The sequence below is a fragment of the Hibiscus syriacus genome, unplaced genomic scaffold (assembly GCF_006381635.1).
Source record: "Hibiscus syriacus cultivar Baekdansim isolate YM2019G1 unplaced genomic scaffold, ASM638163v2 tig00109958_pilon, whole genome shotgun sequence".
Taxonomy (NCBI): domain Eukaryota; kingdom Viridiplantae; phylum Streptophyta; class Magnoliopsida; order Malvales; family Malvaceae; genus Hibiscus; species Hibiscus syriacus.
In genome coordinates, this window is record NW_024062540.1 from 28,468 (window position 1) to 52,030 (window position 23,563).

Sequence of the window (23,563 nt, forward strand, 5' to 3'; positions counted from 1 at the left end):
TTTTTATATATTTAATTTACATGATGAAAGTATTTATAATCTTACAATTAATTTTCATACATTTTCTTTGTACTAAAAAATGAAATAGAATTCAACACCCAAAGAGGGTAATTTACCAATAAATTCCTTTTTTTTTTAATTTGCATTGGCAAAATCAATAGAAGTTAATAATTTCTTTTTTAAATTTTCTTACATTATTAATGTTCCATTTTTCCAATTCAAGAAATCTTAAGTTCAATATTATTTTTGCACGAACCAAGCGACCTCAGTGGTGTAGGAATTGTTGTTATTCTTTGAGATCTCGGATTCTAACACCAAAACTACCAGATGTGTGAGTGTTCAATGACAGATAGTGGTTGAAATGATCGAATTCATAGATTAAACAATGCTTTATCTGATAATTGACGGCCCTACGTTTTCGAAAATAGAAGCTTATAATATGATACAAAATGTAACCAAAAGGAAACAATATAAAGCAAAAAAAAATATCCATAATTTCAACAAGTAACTTCATATTAGATAACATTAAATTAAAGGAAAAATGAAAACAAGAGTGGAAATTAAAGACATGGTTTGGATCAACTGATCAAACTTGATCATCTGGTTTTTGGTATTACTGCAAAATGATCGTTTAGTATTGTAAAATGGGCTAAACTGGCTGATCCAATCCTCTTGTAATAAGGGTTCATAAGAAGCCAATTTAGGCAAAGAGCACTTGAAAACACATTGAATTTGCCCCCGCCCCAATTCAGGCCTCCCAGATTCTCTTCATCAATTTTTCTGCAAAAACCAATTAGACATTTTCATGTAATGAAGCTATCAATATCATTCTAATTAGTTTTAAAGCTTCGAAACGATCTAACTATATCCTCGAAAGTATCGATATCGCATTACTAGGGTCATGCACTCGTGCTGTCAGCTAGTTATAAATTTAGATTCGATGTGAAGTATATTTAGAACACATGAATCAATTTGGATATGACATGTTATACAAGCTCTTCCATACCCTATATATACACATGTTCAAAATTTTGATCAATGTGTTTAAAACAGTTGGTGTACCACATCATATATACTCTGTGGACTCAATTAGTATGTTTCGAAGTTTAGGGACTAATGTAGAATTCAGTCATAATTTGAGGGTTTAGCCCTTACCTCGGCTTTTGCCTCAGATTTGGCTGCTGAGGATTTAGCATCTTCACCTTTTGCGCCGTCTTCACCTGCAACAAATTCATATACTTGTCTAAGACAATTCTTCCCAAAGTTCATATACTTGATATAAGTACATTAATTTTTTTTAAATAGAATACCTCCATCTTCAGGCAAATCAGAAGTCCAGAGAGTGAGATTGTCTCTTAGAAGCTGCATAATGAGGGTGCTATCCTTATATGACTCCTCACTCAAAGTGTCCAACTCGGAAATGGCTTCATCGAAAGCTTGCTTAGCCAAATGACAGGCCCTGCAAGTTCCCCAACCAATTAGACCATTCAACTAATTACTATAACAGATATTATGAGCATATACCTCTCAGGTGAGTTCATTATCTCATAGTAAAACACAGAGAAGTTAAGGGCGAGGCCGAGACGAATAGGATGAGTTGAAGGAAGATCAGTGTTTGCAGCAGCAGAAGCAGCCTAACAAGTTGAGAAGAAAAAAAAGGGGAAATTAGGTGTCTGCAGTAAGTGAAGAACACTATGATCAAATTATGGGATCTTTTTGTTATATATGACAGAAGTGTAAACTTTAACTTACCTCATAACCTTTCAATGACTGCTCAGCAGCTTCTTTCCTCTCTTGATCTGTCTTGAACTCAGCAACATACCGGTAGTAATCACCTTTCCTGGATCCAATTACTTGCTACGTAAGTTTGCAATCAGAGAACACTAGTTATCTGATTCTCTCTGATTCGATAAAACTAACAATCCCGGTAGCCAGGGATGGACAGAGAGGTACTGGAGTTCGGTCGGACACCCGAGAAATTTCGAATTCTCGGGTAGTTTCTTAATTCTATTCATAATCTAAATTCGTACTGCTAAATTTTTAATATAAATTCTTAGTTTCACAACTCTAACATAAAATCTTAAGTAGGTGCCATTAACTTACATCTTGTAGTAAAAAACAGTGGCTTCACCAGAGGTGGAAGAAGGGACGAGATGCTTATCGATGATGCTCAAAATGTCAGTGCAAATATTGGAGAGCTCTTCTTCTACTTTTCGACGGTACCCTTTGATCAGCTTAACATTCTCTTCGTTCCCTTTGGATTCCTCTTTCTGTTCGATGGAAGACATGATCCGCCACGAAGCTCTCCGTGCACCGATCACGTTCTTGTACCCCACCGAGAGCAGGTTCCTCTCTTCCACGGTGAGTTCGCAGTTGAGTTTCGCCACTTTTTTCATACTCTCCACCATTTCTGCCTCACACCCAGAAACCAAAAAACACGGAAGAGAAAAATTCAAACTTAAATCGTTAAAGCTTGTTCAACCTCGAAAGGAATTGAAAACCCATCGTTGTTTTTTGTATTACCTTCGTAACGCTCGGCTTGTTCGGCGAGTTTGGCCATGTAGACATGAGTTTCTCTCTCTTTCTCCGGAGAGGACATTGTTGAGAATGAGAGAAAGAACAGATAGAACAGTGTGTGTGTGTTTTCAAAAAGGAAAACAATCCAGAAAGTAAAATGGCGGAATGGGAGAGAGGAAAGGGGAAGATGATAACTTATAGAAGGGAGTCGAAGGGTGGAGCAAAGTTTGAGGGGGAAGCCATGAAAGGCGAAGCGCGCCATTCGTTGTTTTACTTTTTCTTTTTTAACTTGCCAGGACTTGTTCAATTCCTTTCTAATCGGATAAATTAGGATAAATTTATTATTTCTCTTCCTTTAATAAAAATTAGGATAAATTTATTACGTTGCAATTTATCTATTTTATATTTTTTTCATAATTTAATTATTTTTTAACATAGTTAAAAAAAAAGGCATCAGAGATACTTATATTTTTTTGGGATAATCTGCCCGTATTATTTTTTCTCTCAATATGATCCTTCAACTCAAAAAATAAATCCAATGTGATATTTTAATCAACATTTCTCGTCGTTGACTATTACGATGTTGACGTGATAGTTCACTGTGATGATGTGGTAGTTTATGGTATTGATGTTATAATTAGGGATATGCATGAGTCGGGTTTTCGGCCAACTCGACCTGACTCGAAAATTTTATACCTCCACCAGAAACCGACCAGACTCGAGTTTAGAGTAATTCCACCAGATCTGAAACTCAATCCAAAATAATATAAAATTATTATTTTTTTAATAAATAGGGACTTAATTGAAAAAACTAATATAAAGAGTGGTATTCTTGCAATTATCCCTAGATATATAAGGTATTTTTATATTATTTTTCGGGTCGGGTCGGATTTTTCACCTAAACCTGAATCTGACTCGTACCTTTTTTAAAAAAAAATTCAACCCAATCGGGTCGGGTCGAAACCCGTCGGGTTCGGGACCCGTGCCCATTCCTAGTGGCAATCCATCTGTCATGTTTGAGTTATCGATATAATTCATCTATAATTTCATCCACCACGTTAATCTACTATCGCAAACTGTCACATCAACACCGTGGAACACCATGTTAGCATCGTGCACTACCACATCAGAACTGTAATAGTCAACGACCAAAAATTGTTGGTCAAAGGGCCACATTATATTTATTTTCTGAGTTAGAGAGTCGCATGGAGAGAAAAAAATAATATGAGTCATATTGTTATTTCTAAAAGTGCAAGGACCTCTAATGTCTTTTTACCTTAAAAATATTATCGATTTGATGAAAATAATGATATGATATAATATAATAATAATTTTAGTCTTTAAAATTTATAATTTTGTCAAATTGATCGTAACTTAAAATAATTTTAAAAATTCTTTGATATTTAAAAGTTTATCAATTTGAACGAAAGTACAATTTTAAGATCTCTTTCTCAAATCTTGATTTTATCAATATTCATTTTCTAATACCGTCTTAAGTCTATATTATCATAATATGTTGATATGATAGAGCATTCAAGTCCCTAGCATCTATGATGCTCGAATCCGGATCCTTAAGGAATAATAACAATTCTTTTAATACGGAAGTCACGTGATTCATACAATTATATCTTTTTTTTATTAATATTATCTTTTTTATTAAGATAATATTCTATTATTGAGATCAATAAATATTTATAAGCTATTTGTTTCCTATGTATTACTTGTTAACGCGAGTTGATGGAACTTGAATCTTATATGCTGTTAATCTATTTGGATTTGAAACTGATTTCTTAAATGCTAAAACACTTTTCATATGAAAAATATGGGAAAGTGCTAATTGAATTACCCAATTTTACTTAGAAAGTGTTGTTAAAATTCTTTTTCAAGGCACGTCAACACACGGGTTGTACCTCAAATGGTAGGGCGCTCGCTCTGCATGTGAGAGGCAGAGGCATAGGGTTCAATCCCCTGCAACTCCAAAAATTAAATTTTTAGATTAAAAAATCTCAACCAAGCAGTCCACGTCCAGTGAATTTTTCTTACTGCGCACTAAAAGATCCTCTAAATGACCATATCAATAAGTTAATGGCCATATGTAATTATATCAACAAACTTAATTAATGACCATTTTGTGATTATATCAACAAGTAATTAATGACCATTTTGTAACATTGAAAAATTCGTTGATCAAAAAGGTCGTTTATAGTTCAGTGACCGCTAATGAACTTCAACACTTGTAAAATGGTTGATTTGAGGGATCACATGGAGATGGGTATTTGATTTTTTATATTTGATGGTAGATAAAGGGTTTGAATATGATTTTGTGCCCTTTTGAATGAGGATATTTAAGATTAAGGGTAAACTACGCATTTAATACCTAAATTATCGGTTTTGATCTACTTTAATACCTAAAGCAAAGAGGTTTTTGGTATATCGTTTCCTATTTTAATAAATCTATAAATACTTTTCAAAAGCATTATTTTTTTCACGATACTTTTCAAAAGTCGAACTACAACCCAACTCCTATGCATCAAAAACAATTTCTGACAAGAAAAATGAGAAACAATGGCTCCATGAACCTCACACGTCCATAGAGATTAGATGGTTTAATCTATTTGTAATTATCACATTTCATGGGCATTGCACAGCAATAAAATTGTATGGTTCGGTGCAAGGAGAGTTCGATATCGAAATAATAAAGAAATCAACAAACCCAAAATTAAGACCGAGGCGAAAAAATAATGTGGACGAATGAATTGGCTACAAATACCTTGGCAAAGAAAACGAACCACGGCTGCTTTAGCAGCAAACCTCGTTTCTAAGCTCATCTACAATCCTCCACCATGCTCCTTCGGTCATTAATATCGAACAGCTTGAAACTATGGAGCATAGCTCGGGTTGTCATGCCACAGACAGTTCATCCTCTGCCAAAATAGGTACATAATCAGTTCCAAGACATGAAACCAATGATGCTAGCTAACTACAGTAAGTGTCAGCGCCTAAAATCCGGTTTGTAGAACATAATCACGTATACCATCAAAAGCTTGAAAGAATTCATGGCATAAAATCCGGTTAGCGTTTTGTTTACCGAGGCCACTTACTCTGTCGATTTAAAAACCAAAGGCAATCAGGTTCCAATATGAGAAATCAATTAGAGGATCACAAATTGTGCATGGGAGCGAAAAAAGTTTTTTTGGCGGATTAATTAGAAGCTTACCAGATCAAGAAAAGTTTACAATCCGCAGGCTTGAGACCTTTCGGTGCTCAATCAATCATTTCTTCAGAAAAGGTTTCTGACAGACAAGTAGGCGCTGATCACTGCCGTTCTGAAGGTCGATCACCCTCGCATCCCATCGTATTTGTGTAGCATGTGCACGCGCCAACTCTATAACTCCTAATTTATCAGAGAGCACGACCCAGCCCTGCAAAAAACACAAGCTCTGATTATGAATAATTATAACTTCTAATATTCGGTTGCACAAGTAGGTAATAACTATTTCAGAAACAATTAATTAATACATCACATTCTAGGGAATTGATTAAAAACCCAAATTCTTTTTGCAGGGGGGATCATTCAGGAGAATTAGGATGCTAGATTTCAACCACAAACTCTGAAAAATAATACCTCGGGACGAAGAATTCGATCCATCTCTATAAATAATTCCATCAAACCGCACCTCTCTGAAGTAAGCAGTGAGAGGAGTCCATCTGCATGAAGCATGTCATACGTTCGAGGATATGTTGGGAAGGGTTCGCACCTGTACAGCACCAGATACAAAAGATAAAAATGTTCTTTCGGCATTCAAAAATTACATCAGAAATGAGCAAGCTTGAAAAGAAAATTTAAATGTTCAACTTGATCTCAGAGAGAATAATGTACATACAGACTCCAAATGTAAATTTTATTCACAAATAGCAATCATGTCTTTACTTGCAACATTGATTTGAGCAAATAAGCCACTTATAATTCAATAACTCAAGGTAGATACAGAAATATTATAGGCAACAGTATTAATCAATTTTAAGAATGAATTTGAATTAAAGCAAACTATTTTAATTTTTAACAGAATCTTTATGATCCAAAAATTTAAACGCGATCATAATCTGAGAACACAAAAAGTAAGATCAGTTCTAAAAACTTGTGAAGATATTTATACCCAAACAAAGATGTTAAACTCAAATTAAACATATTGCTTTGAAGTTGTAAAACAACTAACCAGTCGTGCAAGACACCAAGGAAACCTCGGTCAAGAACGAGAGGAAGCGTATTGCGTGCTCTAACAGGCACCACATTCATCACCCACACCATTTTCCTTTCCTCCAGTAATGCAGCATTCAAGCCCCCATAATGAGCATTCATGTCCATCACATTGCGTAGCATATTAAATGGAGGCAAAGGATCCTCATCTCCTGGCCTCTTGGGATGGTCAGAGAAAATCAATGGTGTAAGCAATGACCAATAGTTTTTTAAAGCTAATTTCCAAACTTGCAAGTCTTCAAAGAAATCCTCCTGACTGACTCCTGCAAAGATTAAATTATATCAATATGCTAGCCAACTAAACCATATACTACATAAAATACAGATTGCATATTGCAGCACAATAGCAACATAAAAAAGCATGTGCAGGGAGAAAAAATGAGTTGGAACAAAACTTTCCATGAACTTCAAGCTCCGCTGAGCTCAAATCTGAGCTAGAGGACCTGTTCTGAATAGGAATCCAGCGTTTGCTGGAAGTTCCAGTAATACATGGCACCAAGGCCCGATAATAGGGTGCATCATATCCTTCTTTGCAGAGGGGTACATCATTCTTCCTGCTATATTCAAGAAATAGAAGTTAGAAAAACAACAGAGCTGGTCTGACAGTTACAAGTTAAGCAAACCAAATAAAACTAATTCAAAGTAAAGAGGTATAACACAACCTAAAAACCATTTTACGAAATTGGAAGCCAGTTCCATTATGCAATTTAACTAAGATTTACTAGCAGAAGAGAAAAAATTATAAATGTCTACTCACTTAGAAGAATAGCACTGTGCATCAACAGTTTTCTGCCAGATGAAAGTATCATCCTGCTGTGCAATAAGACTCCAACAAATTTTCTCCGTAAATTGTTCTAGTGGCGTTAACATGTTTCTTTTCTTCATACCTGTTGAACCTCCTCGTGGCTTACTTGTCGGTGAGGTTAAAACAAAATAACCTCCAGGCTTGAGTAACCGATCCATCTCCATAAGGAACATCCCCTCTGTTTTAAAAAATCATAGGTTGACAGCAAAACATATTTAATTTCAGAATAGGGCAGCTACTTGAGGACGAATTTTCAGCACTCGTATACATTTTCAGCACTTTCAACAAAATTCTATAATGAAACATGACATAGTGATTATCACTAAAAAATAGTAGGAAAAGAATCGGGGCATAGCCCCTTTTCCCAAATAATCATGAAAGTAAAAGAGTAGTATCAATAAATAACTGAATCCAATTATTAAACTGAGAAGGTACCTTTCTTGTCCCAAACAATACCGCACTGAGTACAATGAACCATGTCATATGATAGTGATGGGTATGGCAGTTGTCTTGATACGAAATTGCCAATCATCGCTGGAAGACCTCTCTCAAGAGCTAGTTGAACTTGGCTTCCAGTTGCCTCATATGCAGCAATACAAAGAGTCATTAACTTGAGTGAAACTAAATGAGCTCCAAAACTTCCAAATCCACAACCAATATCGAGTACAGTGCGCACCTGTAATCAGAGTAGGAGATTAAATACTATACAGTGCAGATAGTTTTAGTTCCCCTTGAAGACCATACGATATCTTTCTTATATTTTTAAATAGGACAATCTAAAATATTAGAAAAAAATTGTTCCCAAAACATCATAATCCTAAAGCTCAAGGTACCCCATAATGCTAAAAGTAAAGTGAAATAAAAGACATACACCGGCTTGAAAAAATTCGGAGTCACTTCCCAGTCCCAACATCTCTGCAATCTGGCGAGAATAATCTTTGACACCATCAAAGATTAAGCCGTCCTCGGGATGGAAAGCAATTTGATTCTCTTCTAGCAACATGATTCTACAAAAATTGTCAAAATATTATTAAGGTAAATCCGAAAGCTGGTTTTGAACACATGAAAAATAATATAAGCAGCTAAAAAACCCAGACACTGGTGAACTGTAAAACGTAAAGTTTGTAAACAATGGATATGGGCCTCCAAATGTATTTAATAAGTACCTTTTTGTCATACTTCCAGAAGAAAGGAATTGGTCTTTTGTTATCTTGATATTGCCACTCCATATCACATCCCTACCAGCAGGCCAACGGAGTGGGATCTTATAATCTTTTGGAGAACGAACTAAACACCAGTTTCCTTGCCCAGACACTTCACAATGCCGATCAAACTCCTCTCCATCTTTAAACCCTAATATCGTATTTTCTGTCACATTGTAACAAGGTACATAATTTTCTCTTTCTTTGCTACAAAGACCAAACTCCCTTTGTCGACTAGCTCCCGACGCAATAGTTCTCAACTCAAAATAATCAACTGCCGCTTGCTCCTTTAGCCTTCTATAGTTTGGATAGATCTCAGGTACCGGAGTGGAAGGTACAGAGTCAAAGGAATTAGAGGAAGACGATCCAAAGACTGCAATCAGCGCAAGCACACTGACAAAGCACAATAACAACCAGCTGAAAGGCGGTCTAGGACCGAAAATTACAGACAGTTTATTGAGCCAGGGGCTTCTCATGTCCAAAATTTCAAACGTTAAAAGATTGGAAATCCACAAAATCGCCAACCCCTTTAGTTAAATCTCCAAGAATAGCGAAAACCATAACCTATCATCACATACGAGCTTCTGCATATGTTACAGTAAATCTGGATAAGCCCAGCAAGCATCGAAATCCCCTACTCTACACTCCTTCAGCAGCAATCTTCTGCTAACCATCACAAGCAACAGAGAAAAAAATAGAACAAAATCCAAAGTTCACAATAAATCCACCAGAACCAGTATATATAAAAAATACAAAAACCGAGCTGAATTTCAATTCCTTATTACGGATCAATGATTCCACCTCCAGAAGTGAATCACACAACTCCTGATCCAAACCAAAGCAAAAATTTACTGCTGTAAATATTTTACCAGAATCCAAACAGAGCCAACGGAAACTCAATTTCGAGTAATGTCAATCCCTCAGTCTCTGACGAGTGACCGAATCGCATGAAGCTGCAAATGATCCACTAAAATGAGGACTCAAAGATAAGGGAATCACAATTCTTTAAAGGTGAATTTGACAGATGAAATGGCTATTGAATCTAACACGAGTTTTCCAAAAAAAAATTACATCCTTGAAAAAATAAAAAGGAAAAGCAAAACTTTCCGTTTTTAGAATCCTGAAAACGGAAGTCGGGTCTCAAAAAGGAAACAATAACAGATCACGATCATTAAAACCCAAGCGAAGTAAATCGAACACCGAAAACAAAAATACAAAAAAAAAAATTAGGGTTTACGTGGGAGCTTACCGGTGGAGATTCAAAATCTGGAAATTGACAAATGGAGGAGAGAGTGATTGAACAAACAGAAGTTTTAATAAAATAATCAGATCTGAAGGCAAATGGACGAACACAGAGCAGAAATGATTTAGCAACATGAAAATGATTTGTTTAATTTGGCCGTTTGCAGACTTTTATTATTATTATTTGTTTTATTGCTCGTCAAATTTTGTTTTGGTCCCTCTATTATGTTTAGATTTAAAATTTAATTCCAATAGTTTACTTTTAATATAAAAATGGAGACTAATGAATTACACATATATAGAATTTACTTCTAAAATTTTATAAATTTTATGTGATATAATCAAAAGTGATGAAAATATCTCATTAATTTATTGGTTTGAAAGTTCAATTGGGTACAAAAACTTTAGGATTTTAATTATTTTTTAAAATGTATAGACTAGATTTCAAATTCCATAATAAAATAGGGACCAAAAACCAATAATTTGACCTTATTATTAAATGGTGGGGGTGTGTTTGGTTTCTTTTTGAAATGTACGCTACCGTCGCGAGAAAAAAAGAAAAACCAGAATGACAGCTGGTGATGATGCTGTCACTGATTGGCGGCTCATGTTCTTTTATTCCGTGTAGTCAAGCGAATCAACGGTCCCGATTTAGCCGTCAAAAAGATTAAGAAGAGGTTTCGTTAAGAGTGCATTTAAGGCAATTTTGTTTCTAAGGATATGGTTTAGGATTTAAAATCTAAACAGATGGTAATTAGTTTAATTTTTTTATTTTTAAAAGTTAGTTAATATCTTAATTTTAAGTATTTATTTTATAATAAAAAATTGAAAATGAAGTATAAAAAAGGTAAAGTGCACTAAAAGCTCACTGAATTATTTTCAAATGATTGTTTTAATAGTTATATTTTTAAACATTATAAAACAATCATTAAATTTATTGAACCATTATAAAATAATCAGTGTAACATCATAATTAAGACACTTGCCATGGTTATAAAAAGCTATTCTACATATAAGAGATCGAGTTCTACCCGAAGAGGAGCACCTTTAAATGTCAAATATCTTGAAGGCAGGGTCGGACGCATAGGGTTGGGCATTGGACCTGAACCCGACGGATTCCAACCCGACCTGAATGTGTCAATTTTTTTAAAATTCGGTTTCGGGTCGGGTTTTTAAGTGTGATGTTCAGGTCAGGTTGGGTTTAGATTTATGATGAAAAATACCCGACCGGATCTGACCCGAAAAATATATAAGTTTACCTTATATATTTATGAATAATTACAATAATAGCTCTCTATATATTATTTTTTTCAATTAAGTCATTGTTTTTATTGAATAAAAATAATTTTTTTTATTATTTCAGGTCGGATCGAATCAGATTTTTAAATTATATATCGGTTCGGTTCGGGTCGAATCTGGAGTGGAGGATTCCTTGTTCTCGGGTCAAGTCGGGTGAACCAAAAATCCAACCAAACCCGACTCATACCCATCCCTAGACGCAGAACTTTATGTTAATGAGGTGAACTTTAACTTTTGAAATTCCATGGGTACCAAAATAAATTTTTAAACATAGTTTAAGGACCTCTAGTGTACTTCACCCATTTTTTTAAAGGTCATAATTGAATTATAGTTTCTTTTATAGAGATTAAAAATATAATTTTATCCTTACATTAGAAAAATGAAATTATGTTTAAAGTTACCATCTAGAATGTTGTGCAATATGGAGGATTGTGGATTGTGTCAGAATCCAGGGTTGCATTAGCAGAGAATGAGCCGTGCCCACTGCCATGGCCCCATTAGCAACAAATGAATTTCCAGGGTTTAAAGCCCACCCGAGTGTAAACCTGGTAAAAGTTAACTGTTCCGTTTACCTGTAAATCATTCAGCTGTTCTTTTTATACTCCATTTTCCTGTCAGTAAAAAAGCAGAGCATATAGCAGAAAAGGACTCATGATGGGGATGATTCCACTTTTGACAGTATTGGGACACACTGATCATTTCATCGTACCATGAATAGACATGTGGGTTTTAGCCATGAACCATAAAACTAACTCCATCTAGCTTGACCTGAGTACATTCCGACTTGGTTCGATCTTATGAGGTTATATTTTTTAAAATTTGATCTTATGTGGAATATTCTCTAAAGTCGGAACAGGTAGAGGTTGAGTGGAGGGCATTAACTTTCAGACAAGGTCAGGGTGGGCCGAAAAATCGAACCACCCTACGCGTGCCCATCTCATCAGGTTGAGAGAGTCCAACATATATATATATATATATACGGAGATACTTCTTTCTCCAAATACATGATTTTTTTAGAAAAAAGTCGCCATACCTGTGAGAGATACATACTAGCATCCTACACTCACACTCAGTCTGAATAACATGCGGGGAATCATCCATTCACCACAGCAATAATTGGAACTCGATCGGCAAAACCCTGCAACTTAGCGCATTAACAGAATCCTGTAAAAGTAAACTGGCCCCTTCATGGCTCTCAATGCCAAGTCCAATAAGTCCAACAAAAAACAAAACATTAATAGTCTTTAACAACAATGATGAAGGGGGTGATCCTATATGGCTCCTAGTTCTCTATTCAGATAGTCTACGAACATCCTTTTCGCGCTGTCAGCATCAGAAGGCGGAGGTCGCCCACTCAAACTTGTTTGCCCCGTTAACTTGATGAATGTACGTCGTAGTCTACGTAGCTCGGGCAACCCGACTGGTCGGGAAATATCGATACTTGGTAAACCCTGACCGATAGAAATACCAGCAAGTGGTCCTCCAATGGCTTGGGATTGTGCCTCCACAATAACGTTAATCACCTCCTGTGTAGCTTTGTCCATCTCATACAAAGAATTCGCATCTGAAAACCGTGTACTTTGCGTGGCGATCGTCGGTTGCAAAACTTTAACATCGCGTGATTTCGAGTCCACTTTTTTAGTCAAATAAGAAACAGCATCCACGATGGCAACACATGATTTCTCCACTCCATCAATTTGAGGCCCGGCTCGAACAACGGTGAATCCCATCTGTTTCTTCTATCCGGATTCTCGAACCTTCTAACTAAATCCTCAAATATGACATCATCATATGCATCCTCTCCTTTCTCCCGTCGTTCCTCGTTCCATTTCCTACACTGCATATCCTCAACATCGCAATAAACGACACAATACCGTATCCCCGCAGCACGAGCCAAACACCATAGCTCATATCGGTAACCCTTGATACTATTCAAAGAATCAACTATAATGATATTATCTTTGGACACAGATCTATCAACTTCAGACCGGAGAACTCCCCTCAAGTTCTTCTCGGCCGGCATATTCGCATAACTCTGATTGCGTTCAAGATGAAACGAAGCTTCGTCAATGATCCTCACCGTCTGTTTGCATTCCGAATCATTCAGAGCTTCAGCCAGACATCTTGCGGCCGTGGATTTTCCACTGCAGGGCTGTCCACAAATTACCACCAATGCCATTTTCTCTTCAATACAAAAACTGGGTTATTGGGAACTCAGCAAAATCAGCTTCAATTCATGGAATCATGATTTAAGAAAATTATAATCCAATTAGAAACATGCCTAATCAATTACCCGAGACTAAACGGATAGAACTAAGTTCTACATCGTTTTGCAGCAAAACCCAGAATTAAGGTAAAACGAAATATAAACAGAAAAAAGAAAAACAAAACTTAAAAAACTAGTGACAGATCAGAACAACGCAAAAGGGAATAGTTCCAAATTGATAATTTAAGGAGGTGGAGATATTACCTTAGCGTAGATTTGAATCGCAGCTGCCACGGAGAGAGGGAGGGGGCGGGAGGGAAGAGAGGTCTCTGATAGGAAAGAGTTTAGGGAAAGTGTGAAGTATATATAAAAGGTAAATATACATTTTTGGTGCCTAAATTTAGCTTCAATGTTTAATTTGGTGCCTGAATTTTTTAGGTAAACTATGTATTTAGTACCTAAAATATCGGTTTTGGTATGTTTTAGTGCCTAAACTTTCAATTTTTTTAAAACCATACTTAATGTTTATTTTTCATTTCATTTTAGTACCCGTCGTTAAAATTGAATGCGTTTAGTACGTAAACTATTAGTTTTGATCTGTTTTAGTACCTAAACTTTAATTTTTTTTAAAAAAAATTAACGTTAAAGTTTGAACGAAGTACTAAAATGAAACAAAAACTAAAATTTAACGATGGGGTTCTAAAATTAAACAAGGGTAAACTACACCAATCATCACTTAACTTTACTCTCTCTCCTATTTCACTCATTGTACTTTAAATCCGTTCAATTTTCTCACTAAATTTAACACAATTAAAATTTTTGGTCATTCATTCGTTTTCTCACTAAACGACGTTATAAATGAGTTGTTATATAGATGCAAAACGACGTCAATTTGGTGAATTTTTTTCTAAAACGACATCTTTTTAACCTCGTTAAATATTTAACGACTGAGTGAACAAAAATGCTAATTGTATTAAATTCAATGAGAATATTGGACGGATTTAAAGTACAATGAGTGAAATAGGAAAGAAAATAAAGTTAAGTAATGATTGGTGTAATATACCCATTAAACAAAAACTAAACTTCATGACTTTGAAAAAAAATAAAAGTTTAAGTACTAAAACAGACTAAAATTGATAATTTAGATACTAAAATGGATCAAAACTGAAAGTTAAAAGCAAAGTGCAACTTCGCTAAAAATACTCAAGATTCTAATCGGTACCTGAGTTTAATTTACTGGTTAAAATCAGTATTTATAATTTTTTATTAATTAGTTTTAATAAATCAAATTCATATATCAATTTAATCAATTCAATCCTCATCCCTCAAGAAGATAATATTTTTTCACCACCGATGTTTAACTGTCTATAAACTATGCTTATATCTTGATTTGGGTGACTATTTTATAAATCTCCATAGCTGAAGACATAACAAAAGATATCTTATAAAAAAAACCATTTGTGTAATTTACCCAATATTTTAAACGATGATCAGATTCAGAACAAGCATGAATATCAATATCTTATTCCATAAAACTTGAGTGAGCCAAAAATCCAGTGATTTATGTAACATACATGCTGTTATATTATAGTCCTAGCTAAAAAGTTCAATAGTACATCACAAGAACTCAATCGGCATGACTCGGATTAAGTTCGCTCGCATAAACAGCCTCGAAAAGAATCGATGAGTATGTTTTCATCCAGATTATAACCTGCAAAACCCAATAATTTTGTAAAAAAAAGTTTAGCATGGAGGTAATCGGCTTTTGTTGAGTATATTACCAATAAAAACTATCTGGTTAGTCTTCTTTTCCTCGTTTCTCCATTGGCGGGCCGGAACAACATCATATATCTCTCTTACAGCCTGTAGAAATGTTGAACAACGGATGGTTTGTAAAAGATATTTGTTAGTACCAAAAGCAAACTACTTTCAATGAAGCAAAATAATGGCATGTAAGATTACCTGCAAAGTATGTAGATGATCAGAGTCTCGAATATTTAAAACCCTTTGCATCGATATACATCCATGCCATACTTTTTATCCCAAAGAATCTCCTCGATCCATAATCGAACCTAAAACGTAAAACCAGGAATCATGGAAAAGTTTAAACCTCTCACCGATGTTCATGTACTTGAGGAAACATTATAACATGGAATGTCAAAGAACCTTACACTTACGTACTTAACGAAGCTCGTAAAATATGAAGAGTTACTTTTAGTGATACTGTAATTTTGGAATTTGAGCAACTAAGGCTTAAACTGAGAAATAGGCTCCACCGAAACGCAGTAAAATTATTAAAAGAAAAATTATACTCCAGCTATAGGCTTGTCTCAGCCATCTACCAAACAAATGAAGCCTCATGTTTGTGAGCATGATACATGGCTGCAAGCCTGCAAGTCATCCGTCTAATTACCAGACTTCTCAGGAACTGTTAAAGTACATCGACTTATAAGTGAATGAATCTGATAAACCGTGTCAAAGAGATACCTTTTGAAGATCGACACCCTCTGTCTGCCTAATGCATAATGTGCGCACACCGCTATCATGAGGATCTCTGGAAGATATAGATTTGCTTTCTTCTAAAAGGGCTTCCAAATGAGAGGCATGCTAGACCCTCATAGGAACCAAAATGCGTAGTATTAGTTAGAAGAGAGGATAGCGTGTTCTATGAAAATGTATACTATGATGACTGAGTTTTGTAGGACTAACTGTGGCGTCATATGCCTGTCGGTTCAGGATTTGTGACAAGTCTATTTCACACCGAACTGAACGAACGATATTGGCAAGGGAGTTTATGCTACGTATCTCATTCTCCAGCTCTTCAAGAGCACCTCCAGACTCTTGAGAAACCAAATCAACCTTGTTAAGAATCACAACATCCTACAAGAAAGTACAAAACGTTTAGCAGATAGAAGTCCTAAACCCCTATGTAAGTAACCGACAAATATCAGATAATAACTGAAATCAATCTAGTCATTTGTAAAAAGGCTGCAAAGTTGGTTTCCATAGGATGTAATACATAAGACAAGAGATCACAAGTACCGCATATGCTATTTGAAGAAATGCTTCAGGAAACGAGGAAGAATCACGATGCTTGTTTAGCTGAAAACGCAGGTTTTTGGCATCTACAACCTAATCGAGCAGCAAAAAGAATTAGAGACAAGAAGACATAGTGTTGTTTTTTTCAAGTAATCTTGCTTCAGCACATGAAAACCTATCAATAACTCAAGCTTCACAGCATCTAATCAGACATAAGCAATTGACCGTTGTGTATATAGGTAACACGAGCAAAACATATATACAAACAAATACCTCAAACTAATACGCAACAGATTCCACTCAGTTACTTGCAAAATGTACTCGAATACACCCGTTACAAGTCATCCTCAACGAGTAATCAACATTCAGCAATATTATATAAATGTTTGCCATAATACCATATAAGTACATTGATTAATGAGAACGATGACACTAAAACTCCAGAAAGAAAAGGACAATATGGAGTATAAATGCCACTCACAGACAACCTAATCGTAGCCATTGAATTTATATCCGAGACCCTAAATGTGCTTAGTTACTTACAGTAACTATAGAATCAAGCTTGACTGAAGATTCCAGTTGATCATCCAGCCAAAGAACAGATGCCAGGGGAGCAGGGTTAGCTAACCCAGTGGTCTCTAACAATATGTGATCAAGCCTAATAACAAAAAAAATCAAAGGTCATCATCAAATCACAAAATAACTCAATCATTGTTAATAACCAAAGGGTGAAATGGGGTAGTTTTTACCTTTTCTTCATCTGAACAAGCTGTTCCAAAGCTTGAACCAAACTATGTTTAACAGTGCAACAAACACACCCATTAGCTAGCTCAACCCATTCTTCAACAAGGGCACCGCTTTCTCCTTCGTTTATCATAGCCCTTTCAACTCCAATCTCTTCACCAAACTCATTCAAAATCACAGCTATCCTTTTCCCATGTTGGGCGTTCAATATATAATTAACAAGCTGAAAACAACACCCAAAAAAAAATTAAAAGTTAAAAATAAGCTATAATCAGGTAAAAAAAAGGAACAAATACAAAGTTTTGACGAGTTGGTTTGATTACTGTGGATTTGCCAGCACCGAGGTAGCCAGTGATGACGGTTACCCCAACTGAAAAGTTTTCGTCTTGAGGTTGCTCTGGAACGGACTGGGGTGGATCCTCGGCAGTTTGATCGATTCGAATAGCAAGAGGTGGCTCTTCTTGGTCGTCAGCCATTTTTTCCTTCTGATTTTTCTGTCTCGGAGACGATGAGAATGCGGATTTTTGGGGATTAATGGATTTTTGGAAAATTGGACCTTCAATCCTTTTCTTAATCCAATGATAGTTTTGGGCTTTCTTACTCTTCAAAATTTTAAAGGTTTGTTTCAAAAATAGGTATTATTATTATTATTATATTTGATTATTTAAACTGTCTTTAAATTAAATTAATTTTAAACGAAAAATACAATAAAAATAAGGATAAATTACAGCAATTATTATTGAATTTTATGTCATATCATCGTGTGTGTTAAATAAAGGATCAAAACTAACGACAATGATAAAATTAGACAAAAATGTATCAAAGGTCCTTATACTTTAAAAAATTAGTGCGTCTCTTGTGTTATTTTTCTTTAATGTGACACTCTAATTCAGAAAATAAGTTTAATGTGACCTTTGACCAATATTTTTCGTCGTTGACTTTTACGGTGCTAATGTGACGGTTCACGATATTACATGACGGTTCACGGTGGTTGATAATGTGGTGGATAACATAACAAATAGACTAAATTGGTAACTCAAACATGGCATATGGATTTCCACATCAATACCGTAAATCGTCATGCTAGCACCGTGTACTGTCACATCAGCGTCGTAGCTATCAAACGACGAAAAACATTGATCAAAGGTCACATTAGATTTATTTTCTGAGTTGGAAGACCACATCGAAAAAAAATATAAAGGTGAAAGGCCACATTGTTTTTTTCTTTCTTTCAGAAGTACAAGACTTTTGATGTCATTTTGCCCTATAATTATAACTAAGATGAAACGATGTGAAAATTTGTAAAAAAAAATAATTTAATGATCAAAGTATGAAAATGGTAATAATTAGATGACTAATAATGTAGTTTACCCCATTTTAAAAATCAATAGTAGGATGAATTGCAAACGGTTAGAAAAAGATTTCCCGTTGGATGTTTATATTTAATTTTCGAGTTTTCCAAGGAACTATGAGAGCGGAGATATGTCTGAGAGGTGATAAGCCCTATCCAGTTGATAGTTGTTGCTGTCTTTGGAGTTATTTCGGCCGGAAAAAACAAGAAAACAACGTGTCGATCATTCCCATTTCCATGGGTAGAACAAACATTAAAAACCGGAGAAAGCAAGAAAAAAACATCCTTGGAACAAGAAAAAGAGCACAATATATATCCTTACATGCACGTAGATGCAGAAACCAAAGAGGAAATTAAGACAATATCCTCTTTATGTTAGAAAGAAACATGCATACAGGGAAAGGCGTTGCTTTTACAATAGCATTATTGGTTCTTGGAGTCCACCAGACAGGGCTTTCACAGAACATCAGCAGAGCCAGTTTCCCCAAGGGCTTTGTTTTTGGAACTGCCTCTGCTTCATACCAGGTTTTGGTCAAAAAAGGATTTTTTTTTTGGTGATAGTTCGATAAAGTTTAATGACTATTTTGTAACTTTTGAAACTTCAATGAACAATTTGGTTACTTATTTTTCCAGTACGAGGGAGCAGTGAAGGAGGATGGAAGGGGGCCAACCATTTGGGATACATTCTCACACTCTACAGGTATTTACATTCATCATTAATTAGCACTTTCTGGTCTACGTTGAGCGTATAACCATAATCCATGGTTGCAGGGATAATTCTCGATGGCAGTAATGCTGATGTTGCCGTCGATCAATACCACCGTTATGTCGTAAGCCTAGCAAAACGAAACATCTGCTGTTTACTCATCGAAATGCTCTTTTAGTTTTCAATGGCATGTGATTTTGTTTTCCCAGGAAGATATACAACTCATGAAAGACATGGGGATGGATGCTTATCGTTTTTCGATCGCTTGGTCTCGGATATTCCCTAGTAAGTTTGCATTGCACCTTTGGTGTATGAAAGAAGTTCGGTGTCGATTTCGCTTGCAGTTGCATTCAAAGCTTTAGTATGGAAGAAATGAAAGATGGTAACGATTTTGTTGTTCTTGGAACAGATGGTAATGGGGAAATCAATCAAGCAGGTGTTGATCATTACAATAATCTCATCAATGCTCTGCTTGCTAAAGGTATTGTTCAACATTGCCTGGAAAAAGAATCTGATATGCGTATGTATGTGTATGTAAACAGAAGCCTTTTTTATGGTGTTCTGATGCAGGAACTGAACCATATGCTACACTCTACCATTGGGATCTCCCTCAAGCATTGGAGGACAAGTACATCGGATGGCTGGATCCCCGAATTATGTAACAACGTTCTTTACGCACAAACTGGTTGTTGAAAATCATCTGTATAGATATAGTATTGTTCTTAATTTTTACTAATGAACATGGCTTCGCATTTGCAGAAACGACTTTGCTTTGTATGCTGAGACATGCTTTGAGAAATTCGGCGACAGGGTGAAGCATTGGATCACATTTAACGAACCTCATTCGTTCTCCATACAAGGCTATTATACAGGATTCGAAGCACCGGGGCGCTGCTCGACCGGGTTCTGCATGGTCGGAAACTCTTCGACTGAGCCTTACATTGTTGCCCACAATGTCCTCCTCTCCCATGCAGCTGCAGCGGATATTTATAGGAAAAACTACAAGGTAGAAAATTCGGGTTACTTTGGCTGTTTGGTTTCACTTCGGACCGGGACTATGCAGGCAACATCAGTAGTTTCATATTTTCTGCAACATACCATGCAGGATAAACAAAATGGATCAATTGGGATATCATTGGATGTTAAATGGTTTGTACCAGCGACAAATGCAACAGGAAACATTGAAGCAACTCAAAGGGCCCAAGATTTTCAGCTTGGCTGGTAATTACAATCACTTCCATTCGTTTATTGCAAATTCTATCAACTTCTGGTTGTACTTGTAGTGATGTTACGCCAAAATCCCCTGCAGGTTTCTAGACCCGTTGATCTTCGGAGATTATCCGAGCTCGATGAGAAGCCGAGTTGGAACTCGACTGCCAACTTTTACAGAATCCGAGTCGGCACTTCTAAAGGGATCATTAGATTTTGTTGGCATCAATCATTACACTACATATTATGCAAGTCAAAATGCAACTAATCCGATCAGCGATCTACTTAACGATGTTGTATCGGATGCCAATGCCTATGCTATACGTACGTAACTGCATTTCATTACTTGAACTGATCATAGTATTTAGTTCTATCCTTAACCATTTGACTGAAGATACTGCTCTGTTGCAGCTTTCGATAAAGATGGGAAGCCTATAGGAGATGTGGTATACGATTCGAACTTTCATCTATCGTCTCGGGAACTACTGATTCCGACCGATATTTTTCATCAGTTTTACGATTATTTCCGCTTTCCTTTAACTTCCATCGAATTGCAGGCGAATTCTATTTGGTTATACATTGTGCCCTATGGAATGAGAAGATTAATGAATTACCTCAAGGAGAAGTATGGAAACCCTGTAGTCATTATCACAGAAAATGGTATACATACATGCATAAACATAGTCACATACATACATTCATCTTAAATAGTCCATTAATTTTCATTAATTTGTGATTTTATCATAGGAATGGATGATCCAAATAGCATATTGATCCCAATTGAAGATGCTTTGAAGGATGAGAAAAGAATCAAATATCACACTGATTACTTAACTAACCTGCTTGCTGCTATTGAGTACGATAACGATACCCTTTCGTATATGACATGTTATTCGAAATTTTCATTTTTTTTGGTTCGAATTGTCCGTACCCGACGCTTATGTTCGACACATAACATTATGATGCAGGGAAGATGGATGCAATGTTAAAGGGTATTTTGCATGGTCTCTGCTGGATAACTGGGAATGGAATTTTGGATACACTTCGAGGTTTGGTCTATATTTTGTGGACTATCACGATAACCTCAAGAGATACCCTAAAAACTCTGTTAAATGGTTCAAGAACTTCCTGGCATCTGCTTGATCATAATATATATATATATATATATCGAACACGATTCGAACATGAATACATATAACTTGTATATTCATGTAGTTGATGCCTGTCAAATATGGATATAACACATATTCTTTGCTTTTCCTGATAATCATATACGAAAACGAAAGGAGAATCAAAAGACTTTCTCATTTGCATGTAGGATGACGGTCACGTTTCAAATGATGTCGATGAACTTGTTTCTTTGCATGCTTTTACGTAGCTTTGAAGTTTAAGCAAGCCTTGCTTGTAAGATGATTATTACAAGCACCCCAAGAAAAATAGAAACATGTTACTAAAACCAGAAGGGTTTGTTTAATTTAAGGTTGTTTTTCGACATCATCTGACGAGTGTATATATCAAAAAGGCTTTCGTTTTCATGCTAACTTACCAAATTGCATGAACTGTGGAATGAACAACTAAACAACGTGAAGGAACGTGGCTGACTTCTTGTTCTCAGTTTTGTTTGGTTGTGATTTTCAAAGATAATGATGTAATTTTACGTCCCGGACTTTATGTTATGAAAAATTATTAATATGTTAATTAATTTTAAATTCTAGGTAATTAGAGGTCACCCCACCGGCTCCAATTGGAGCATGGATAGATATAAGTGTAGTGGTACTGAGTGGGTGTGAATGTAAAAAATCATATCTATCGTGGGTAGGTGATGGATTTGAGACCTTATCCGCTCTGTATCCGCCAGGCCCACCTCCGCTTGCCCATTAATTACTCACCATATAAATTTTAGATCATTATAAATTTAGGTATAATTTCATATACTATTATATAAATCTTAAGATTTTATAAGACATCACTTGTAATTTAACTAAATGTTTGAGTATAAACTCAGTTAATTCTTGCTTTATTTTATTATATTTCTTAATGGGTGTGTTTTTTTTATGCTTTGTTATTTATGTAATCTGTGAGATTGTTGTCAGGTGGGTATGAAAAAATACGGGATGAGTGATGGATATATAGTTTGATAGTAATCAACAATCAAAATCCATTACACAAAGCAAGACTAGGACACGAACAAAAGGCAAATTCCATAGCTTTCTACACGCAAAATCATCTGTGCTTTGTTGTTGGTTACTTTCTTTTCCAATCATCAATCTTGTTTGTTGGTTTAAGTAGTAAGTAATTTGATATCGTTTAAACAGATTTCGAGTTCGAATTTTTATATATGCAAATAAAAATCGGTTGAAAAACTCACTTATCAAAACCAAATATGTTATACAGATCGACTGAAATAAATGAGGACGAAGGCTTGAAAGCTGAGGAAAAACCAAAAAAAAAAATCTTATTATTACTTATCCACTATATATAAATATATAGGTAATATTATCCTATATAATAACATCAAATGTGTTTTATATAAGCTATATGATGGTAAAATAATCAGATCTAATGTTTGATTCGATTCGATTCAATAAAATCAACATTTTTGTAAAATTATAATTTAGAGCTGGTTAAATTGGAATTTTTTAGTAAGATAATTTTCTAATTTGATTATTTTATAATTAGATCTTCAATTATTATTTTTAATTAAATTTGAAAGGGATGCTCCTGTATTAGAGTAAAAAAATTAATCCTCGTGTCACGTCGATGTTGTGATTATCATTCTTCGACATTTTCTTTGACCACTCAAGATATCGACGAATTCGTATTATTGTCTCCTATCACTCTATCATTTTAGATTTTTCCTAAATCACTTTAAAACTAATGAAAATTATCCCTAAAATAAAAACTCATAAAAAGGGAAATCAAGATATATAACTTGTTTTCTTCTCACCGTTAGGATTTGAAAGAAGATACTTCATCATCGAAAAA

At 35.3% G+C, this 23,563-nt stretch overlaps 5 protein-coding genes and 1 long non-coding RNA gene across 9 annotated transcripts; 2 read left to right on the plus strand and 4 right to left on the minus strand.

Moving 5' to 3' along the window:
* Window positions 1-611: 611 nt before the first annotated feature.
* On the minus strand, window positions 612-2,641 carry LOC120211142 (14-3-3-like protein GF14 iota). Its single transcript, XM_039209761.1, has 7 exons — window positions 2,524-2,641; window positions 2,104-2,410; window positions 1,753-1,840; window positions 1,525-1,634; window positions 1,311-1,459; window positions 1,156-1,220; window positions 612-780 (listed from the first exon to the last, which is right to left on the minus strand). Exons 1-7 carry the CDS (start codon window positions 2,597-2,599, stop codon window positions 772-774), a joined length of 804 nt encoding a protein of 267 aa, XP_039065692.1. The 5' UTR covers window positions 2,600-2,641; the 3' UTR covers window positions 612-771.
* Window positions 974-12,543, plus strand: LOC120211144. The gene is made up of 3 exons (XR_005524577.1): window positions 974-985; window positions 2,739-2,742; window positions 12,473-12,543. It is a non-coding gene; the product is annotated as an uncharacterized LOC120211144 (long non-coding RNA).
* On the minus strand, window positions 5,133-10,128 carry LOC120211136 (probable methyltransferase PMT5). 4 transcript variants are annotated; one of them, XM_039209752.1, is made up of 10 exons: window positions 10,032-10,128; window positions 8,747-9,735; window positions 8,452-8,587; window positions 8,016-8,256; window positions 7,533-7,758; window positions 7,175-7,329; window positions 6,735-7,038; window positions 6,143-6,275; window positions 5,735-5,939; window positions 5,133-5,441 (listed from the first exon to the last, which is right to left on the minus strand). In XM_039209752.1, exons 2-9 carry the CDS (start codon window positions 9,256-9,258, stop codon window positions 5,790-5,792), a joined length of 1,857 nt encoding a protein of 618 aa, XP_039065683.1. In that variant the 5' UTR covers window positions 9,259-9,735; window positions 10,032-10,128; the 3' UTR covers window positions 5,133-5,441; window positions 5,735-5,789. The 4 variants fall into 4 exon arrangements, with proteins under 4 accessions (XP_039065683.1, XP_039065681.1, XP_039065682.1 ...); XM_039209750.1 differs by having other exon boundaries at window positions 7,175-7,332; XM_039209751.1 differs by lacking the exon at window positions 10,032-10,128 and having other exon boundaries at window positions 7,175-7,332; window positions 8,747-9,753.
* Window positions 12,544-12,571: 28 nt separating the features above from the next.
* On the minus strand, window positions 12,572-13,846 carry LOC120211141 (protein KTI12 homolog). The gene is given in 3 exon segments (XM_039209760.1): window positions 12,572-13,031; window positions 13,034-13,521; window positions 13,794-13,846. Coding segments are annotated over 2 exon segments (906 nt in total). The 5' UTR covers window positions 13,503-13,521; window positions 13,794-13,846; the 3' UTR covers window positions 12,572-12,594.
* Window positions 13,847-15,024: 1,178 nt separating this feature from the next.
* Window positions 15,025-17,826, minus strand: LOC120211140 (COBW domain-containing protein 1-like). Its single transcript, XM_039209759.1, is given in 10 exon segments — window positions 15,025-15,240; window positions 15,311-15,392; window positions 15,492-15,532; window positions 15,535-15,601; window positions 16,017-16,136; window positions 16,239-16,409; window positions 16,572-16,661; window positions 17,112-17,226; window positions 17,318-17,535; window positions 17,636-17,826. Coding segments are annotated over 10 exon segments (1,122 nt in total). The 5' UTR covers window positions 17,789-17,826; the 3' UTR covers window positions 15,025-15,175.
* A 1,160-nt stretch (window positions 17,827-18,986) lies between these two features.
* Window positions 18,987-21,763, plus strand: LOC120211143 (beta-glucosidase 40-like). Its single transcript, XM_039209762.1, has 13 exons — window positions 18,987-19,188; window positions 19,297-19,363; window positions 19,435-19,493; window positions 19,579-19,654; window positions 19,779-19,850; window positions 19,940-20,027; window positions 20,129-20,375; window positions 20,475-20,590; window positions 20,679-20,902; window positions 20,990-21,024; window positions 21,136-21,238; window positions 21,326-21,434; window positions 21,547-21,763. The coding sequence occupies exons 1-13, from the start codon at window positions 19,036-19,038 to the stop codon at window positions 21,719-21,721; spliced, it is 1,524 nt and encodes a 507-aa protein (XP_039065693.1). The 5' UTR covers window positions 18,987-19,035; the 3' UTR covers window positions 21,722-21,763.
* Window positions 21,764-23,563: the final 1,800 nt, after the last annotated feature.

Bases quoted from the DNA above. Each gene is read 5' to 3' on its own strand.
- LOC120211142 (XM_039209761.1), bottom strand. From the start codon at position 2,599: ATGTCCTCTCCGGAGAAAGAGAGAGAAACTCATGTCTACATGGCCAAA. The intron at 1,460-1,524 runs GTATATGCTCAT...GGGAACTTGCAG, and splicing joins ATAATGAACTCACCTGAGAG to GGCCTGTCATTTGGCTAAGC. The intron at 1,221-1,310 runs GTATTCTATTTA...AATTTGTTGCAG, and splicing joins TGATTTGCCTGAAGATGGAG to GTGAAGACGGCGCAAAAGGT.
- LOC120211136 (XM_039209750.1), bottom strand. From the start codon at position 9,258: ATGAGAAGCCCCTGGCTCAATAAACTGTCTGTAATTTTCGGTCCTAGA. The intron at 8,257-8,451 runs GTATGTCTTTTA...CTCTGATTACAG, and splicing joins CCGAATTTTTTCAAGCCGGT to GTGCGCACTGTACTCGATAT. The intron at 7,333-7,532 runs GTGAGTAGACAT...TCTTGAATATAG, and splicing joins GCACAGTGCTATTCTTCTAA to CAGGAAGAATGATGTACCCC.
- LOC120211143 (XM_039209762.1), top strand. From the start codon at position 19,036: ATGTTAGAAAGAAACATGCATACAGGGAAAGGCGTTGCTTTTACAATA. The intron at 19,189-19,296 runs GTTTTGGTCAAA...TTATTTTTCCAG, and splicing joins CTGCCTCTGCTTCATACCAG to TACGAGGGAGCAGTGAAGGA. The intron at 20,903-20,989 runs GTACGTAACTGC...GCTCTGTTGCAG, and splicing joins TGCCAATGCCTATGCTATAC to CTTTCGATAAAGATGGGAAG.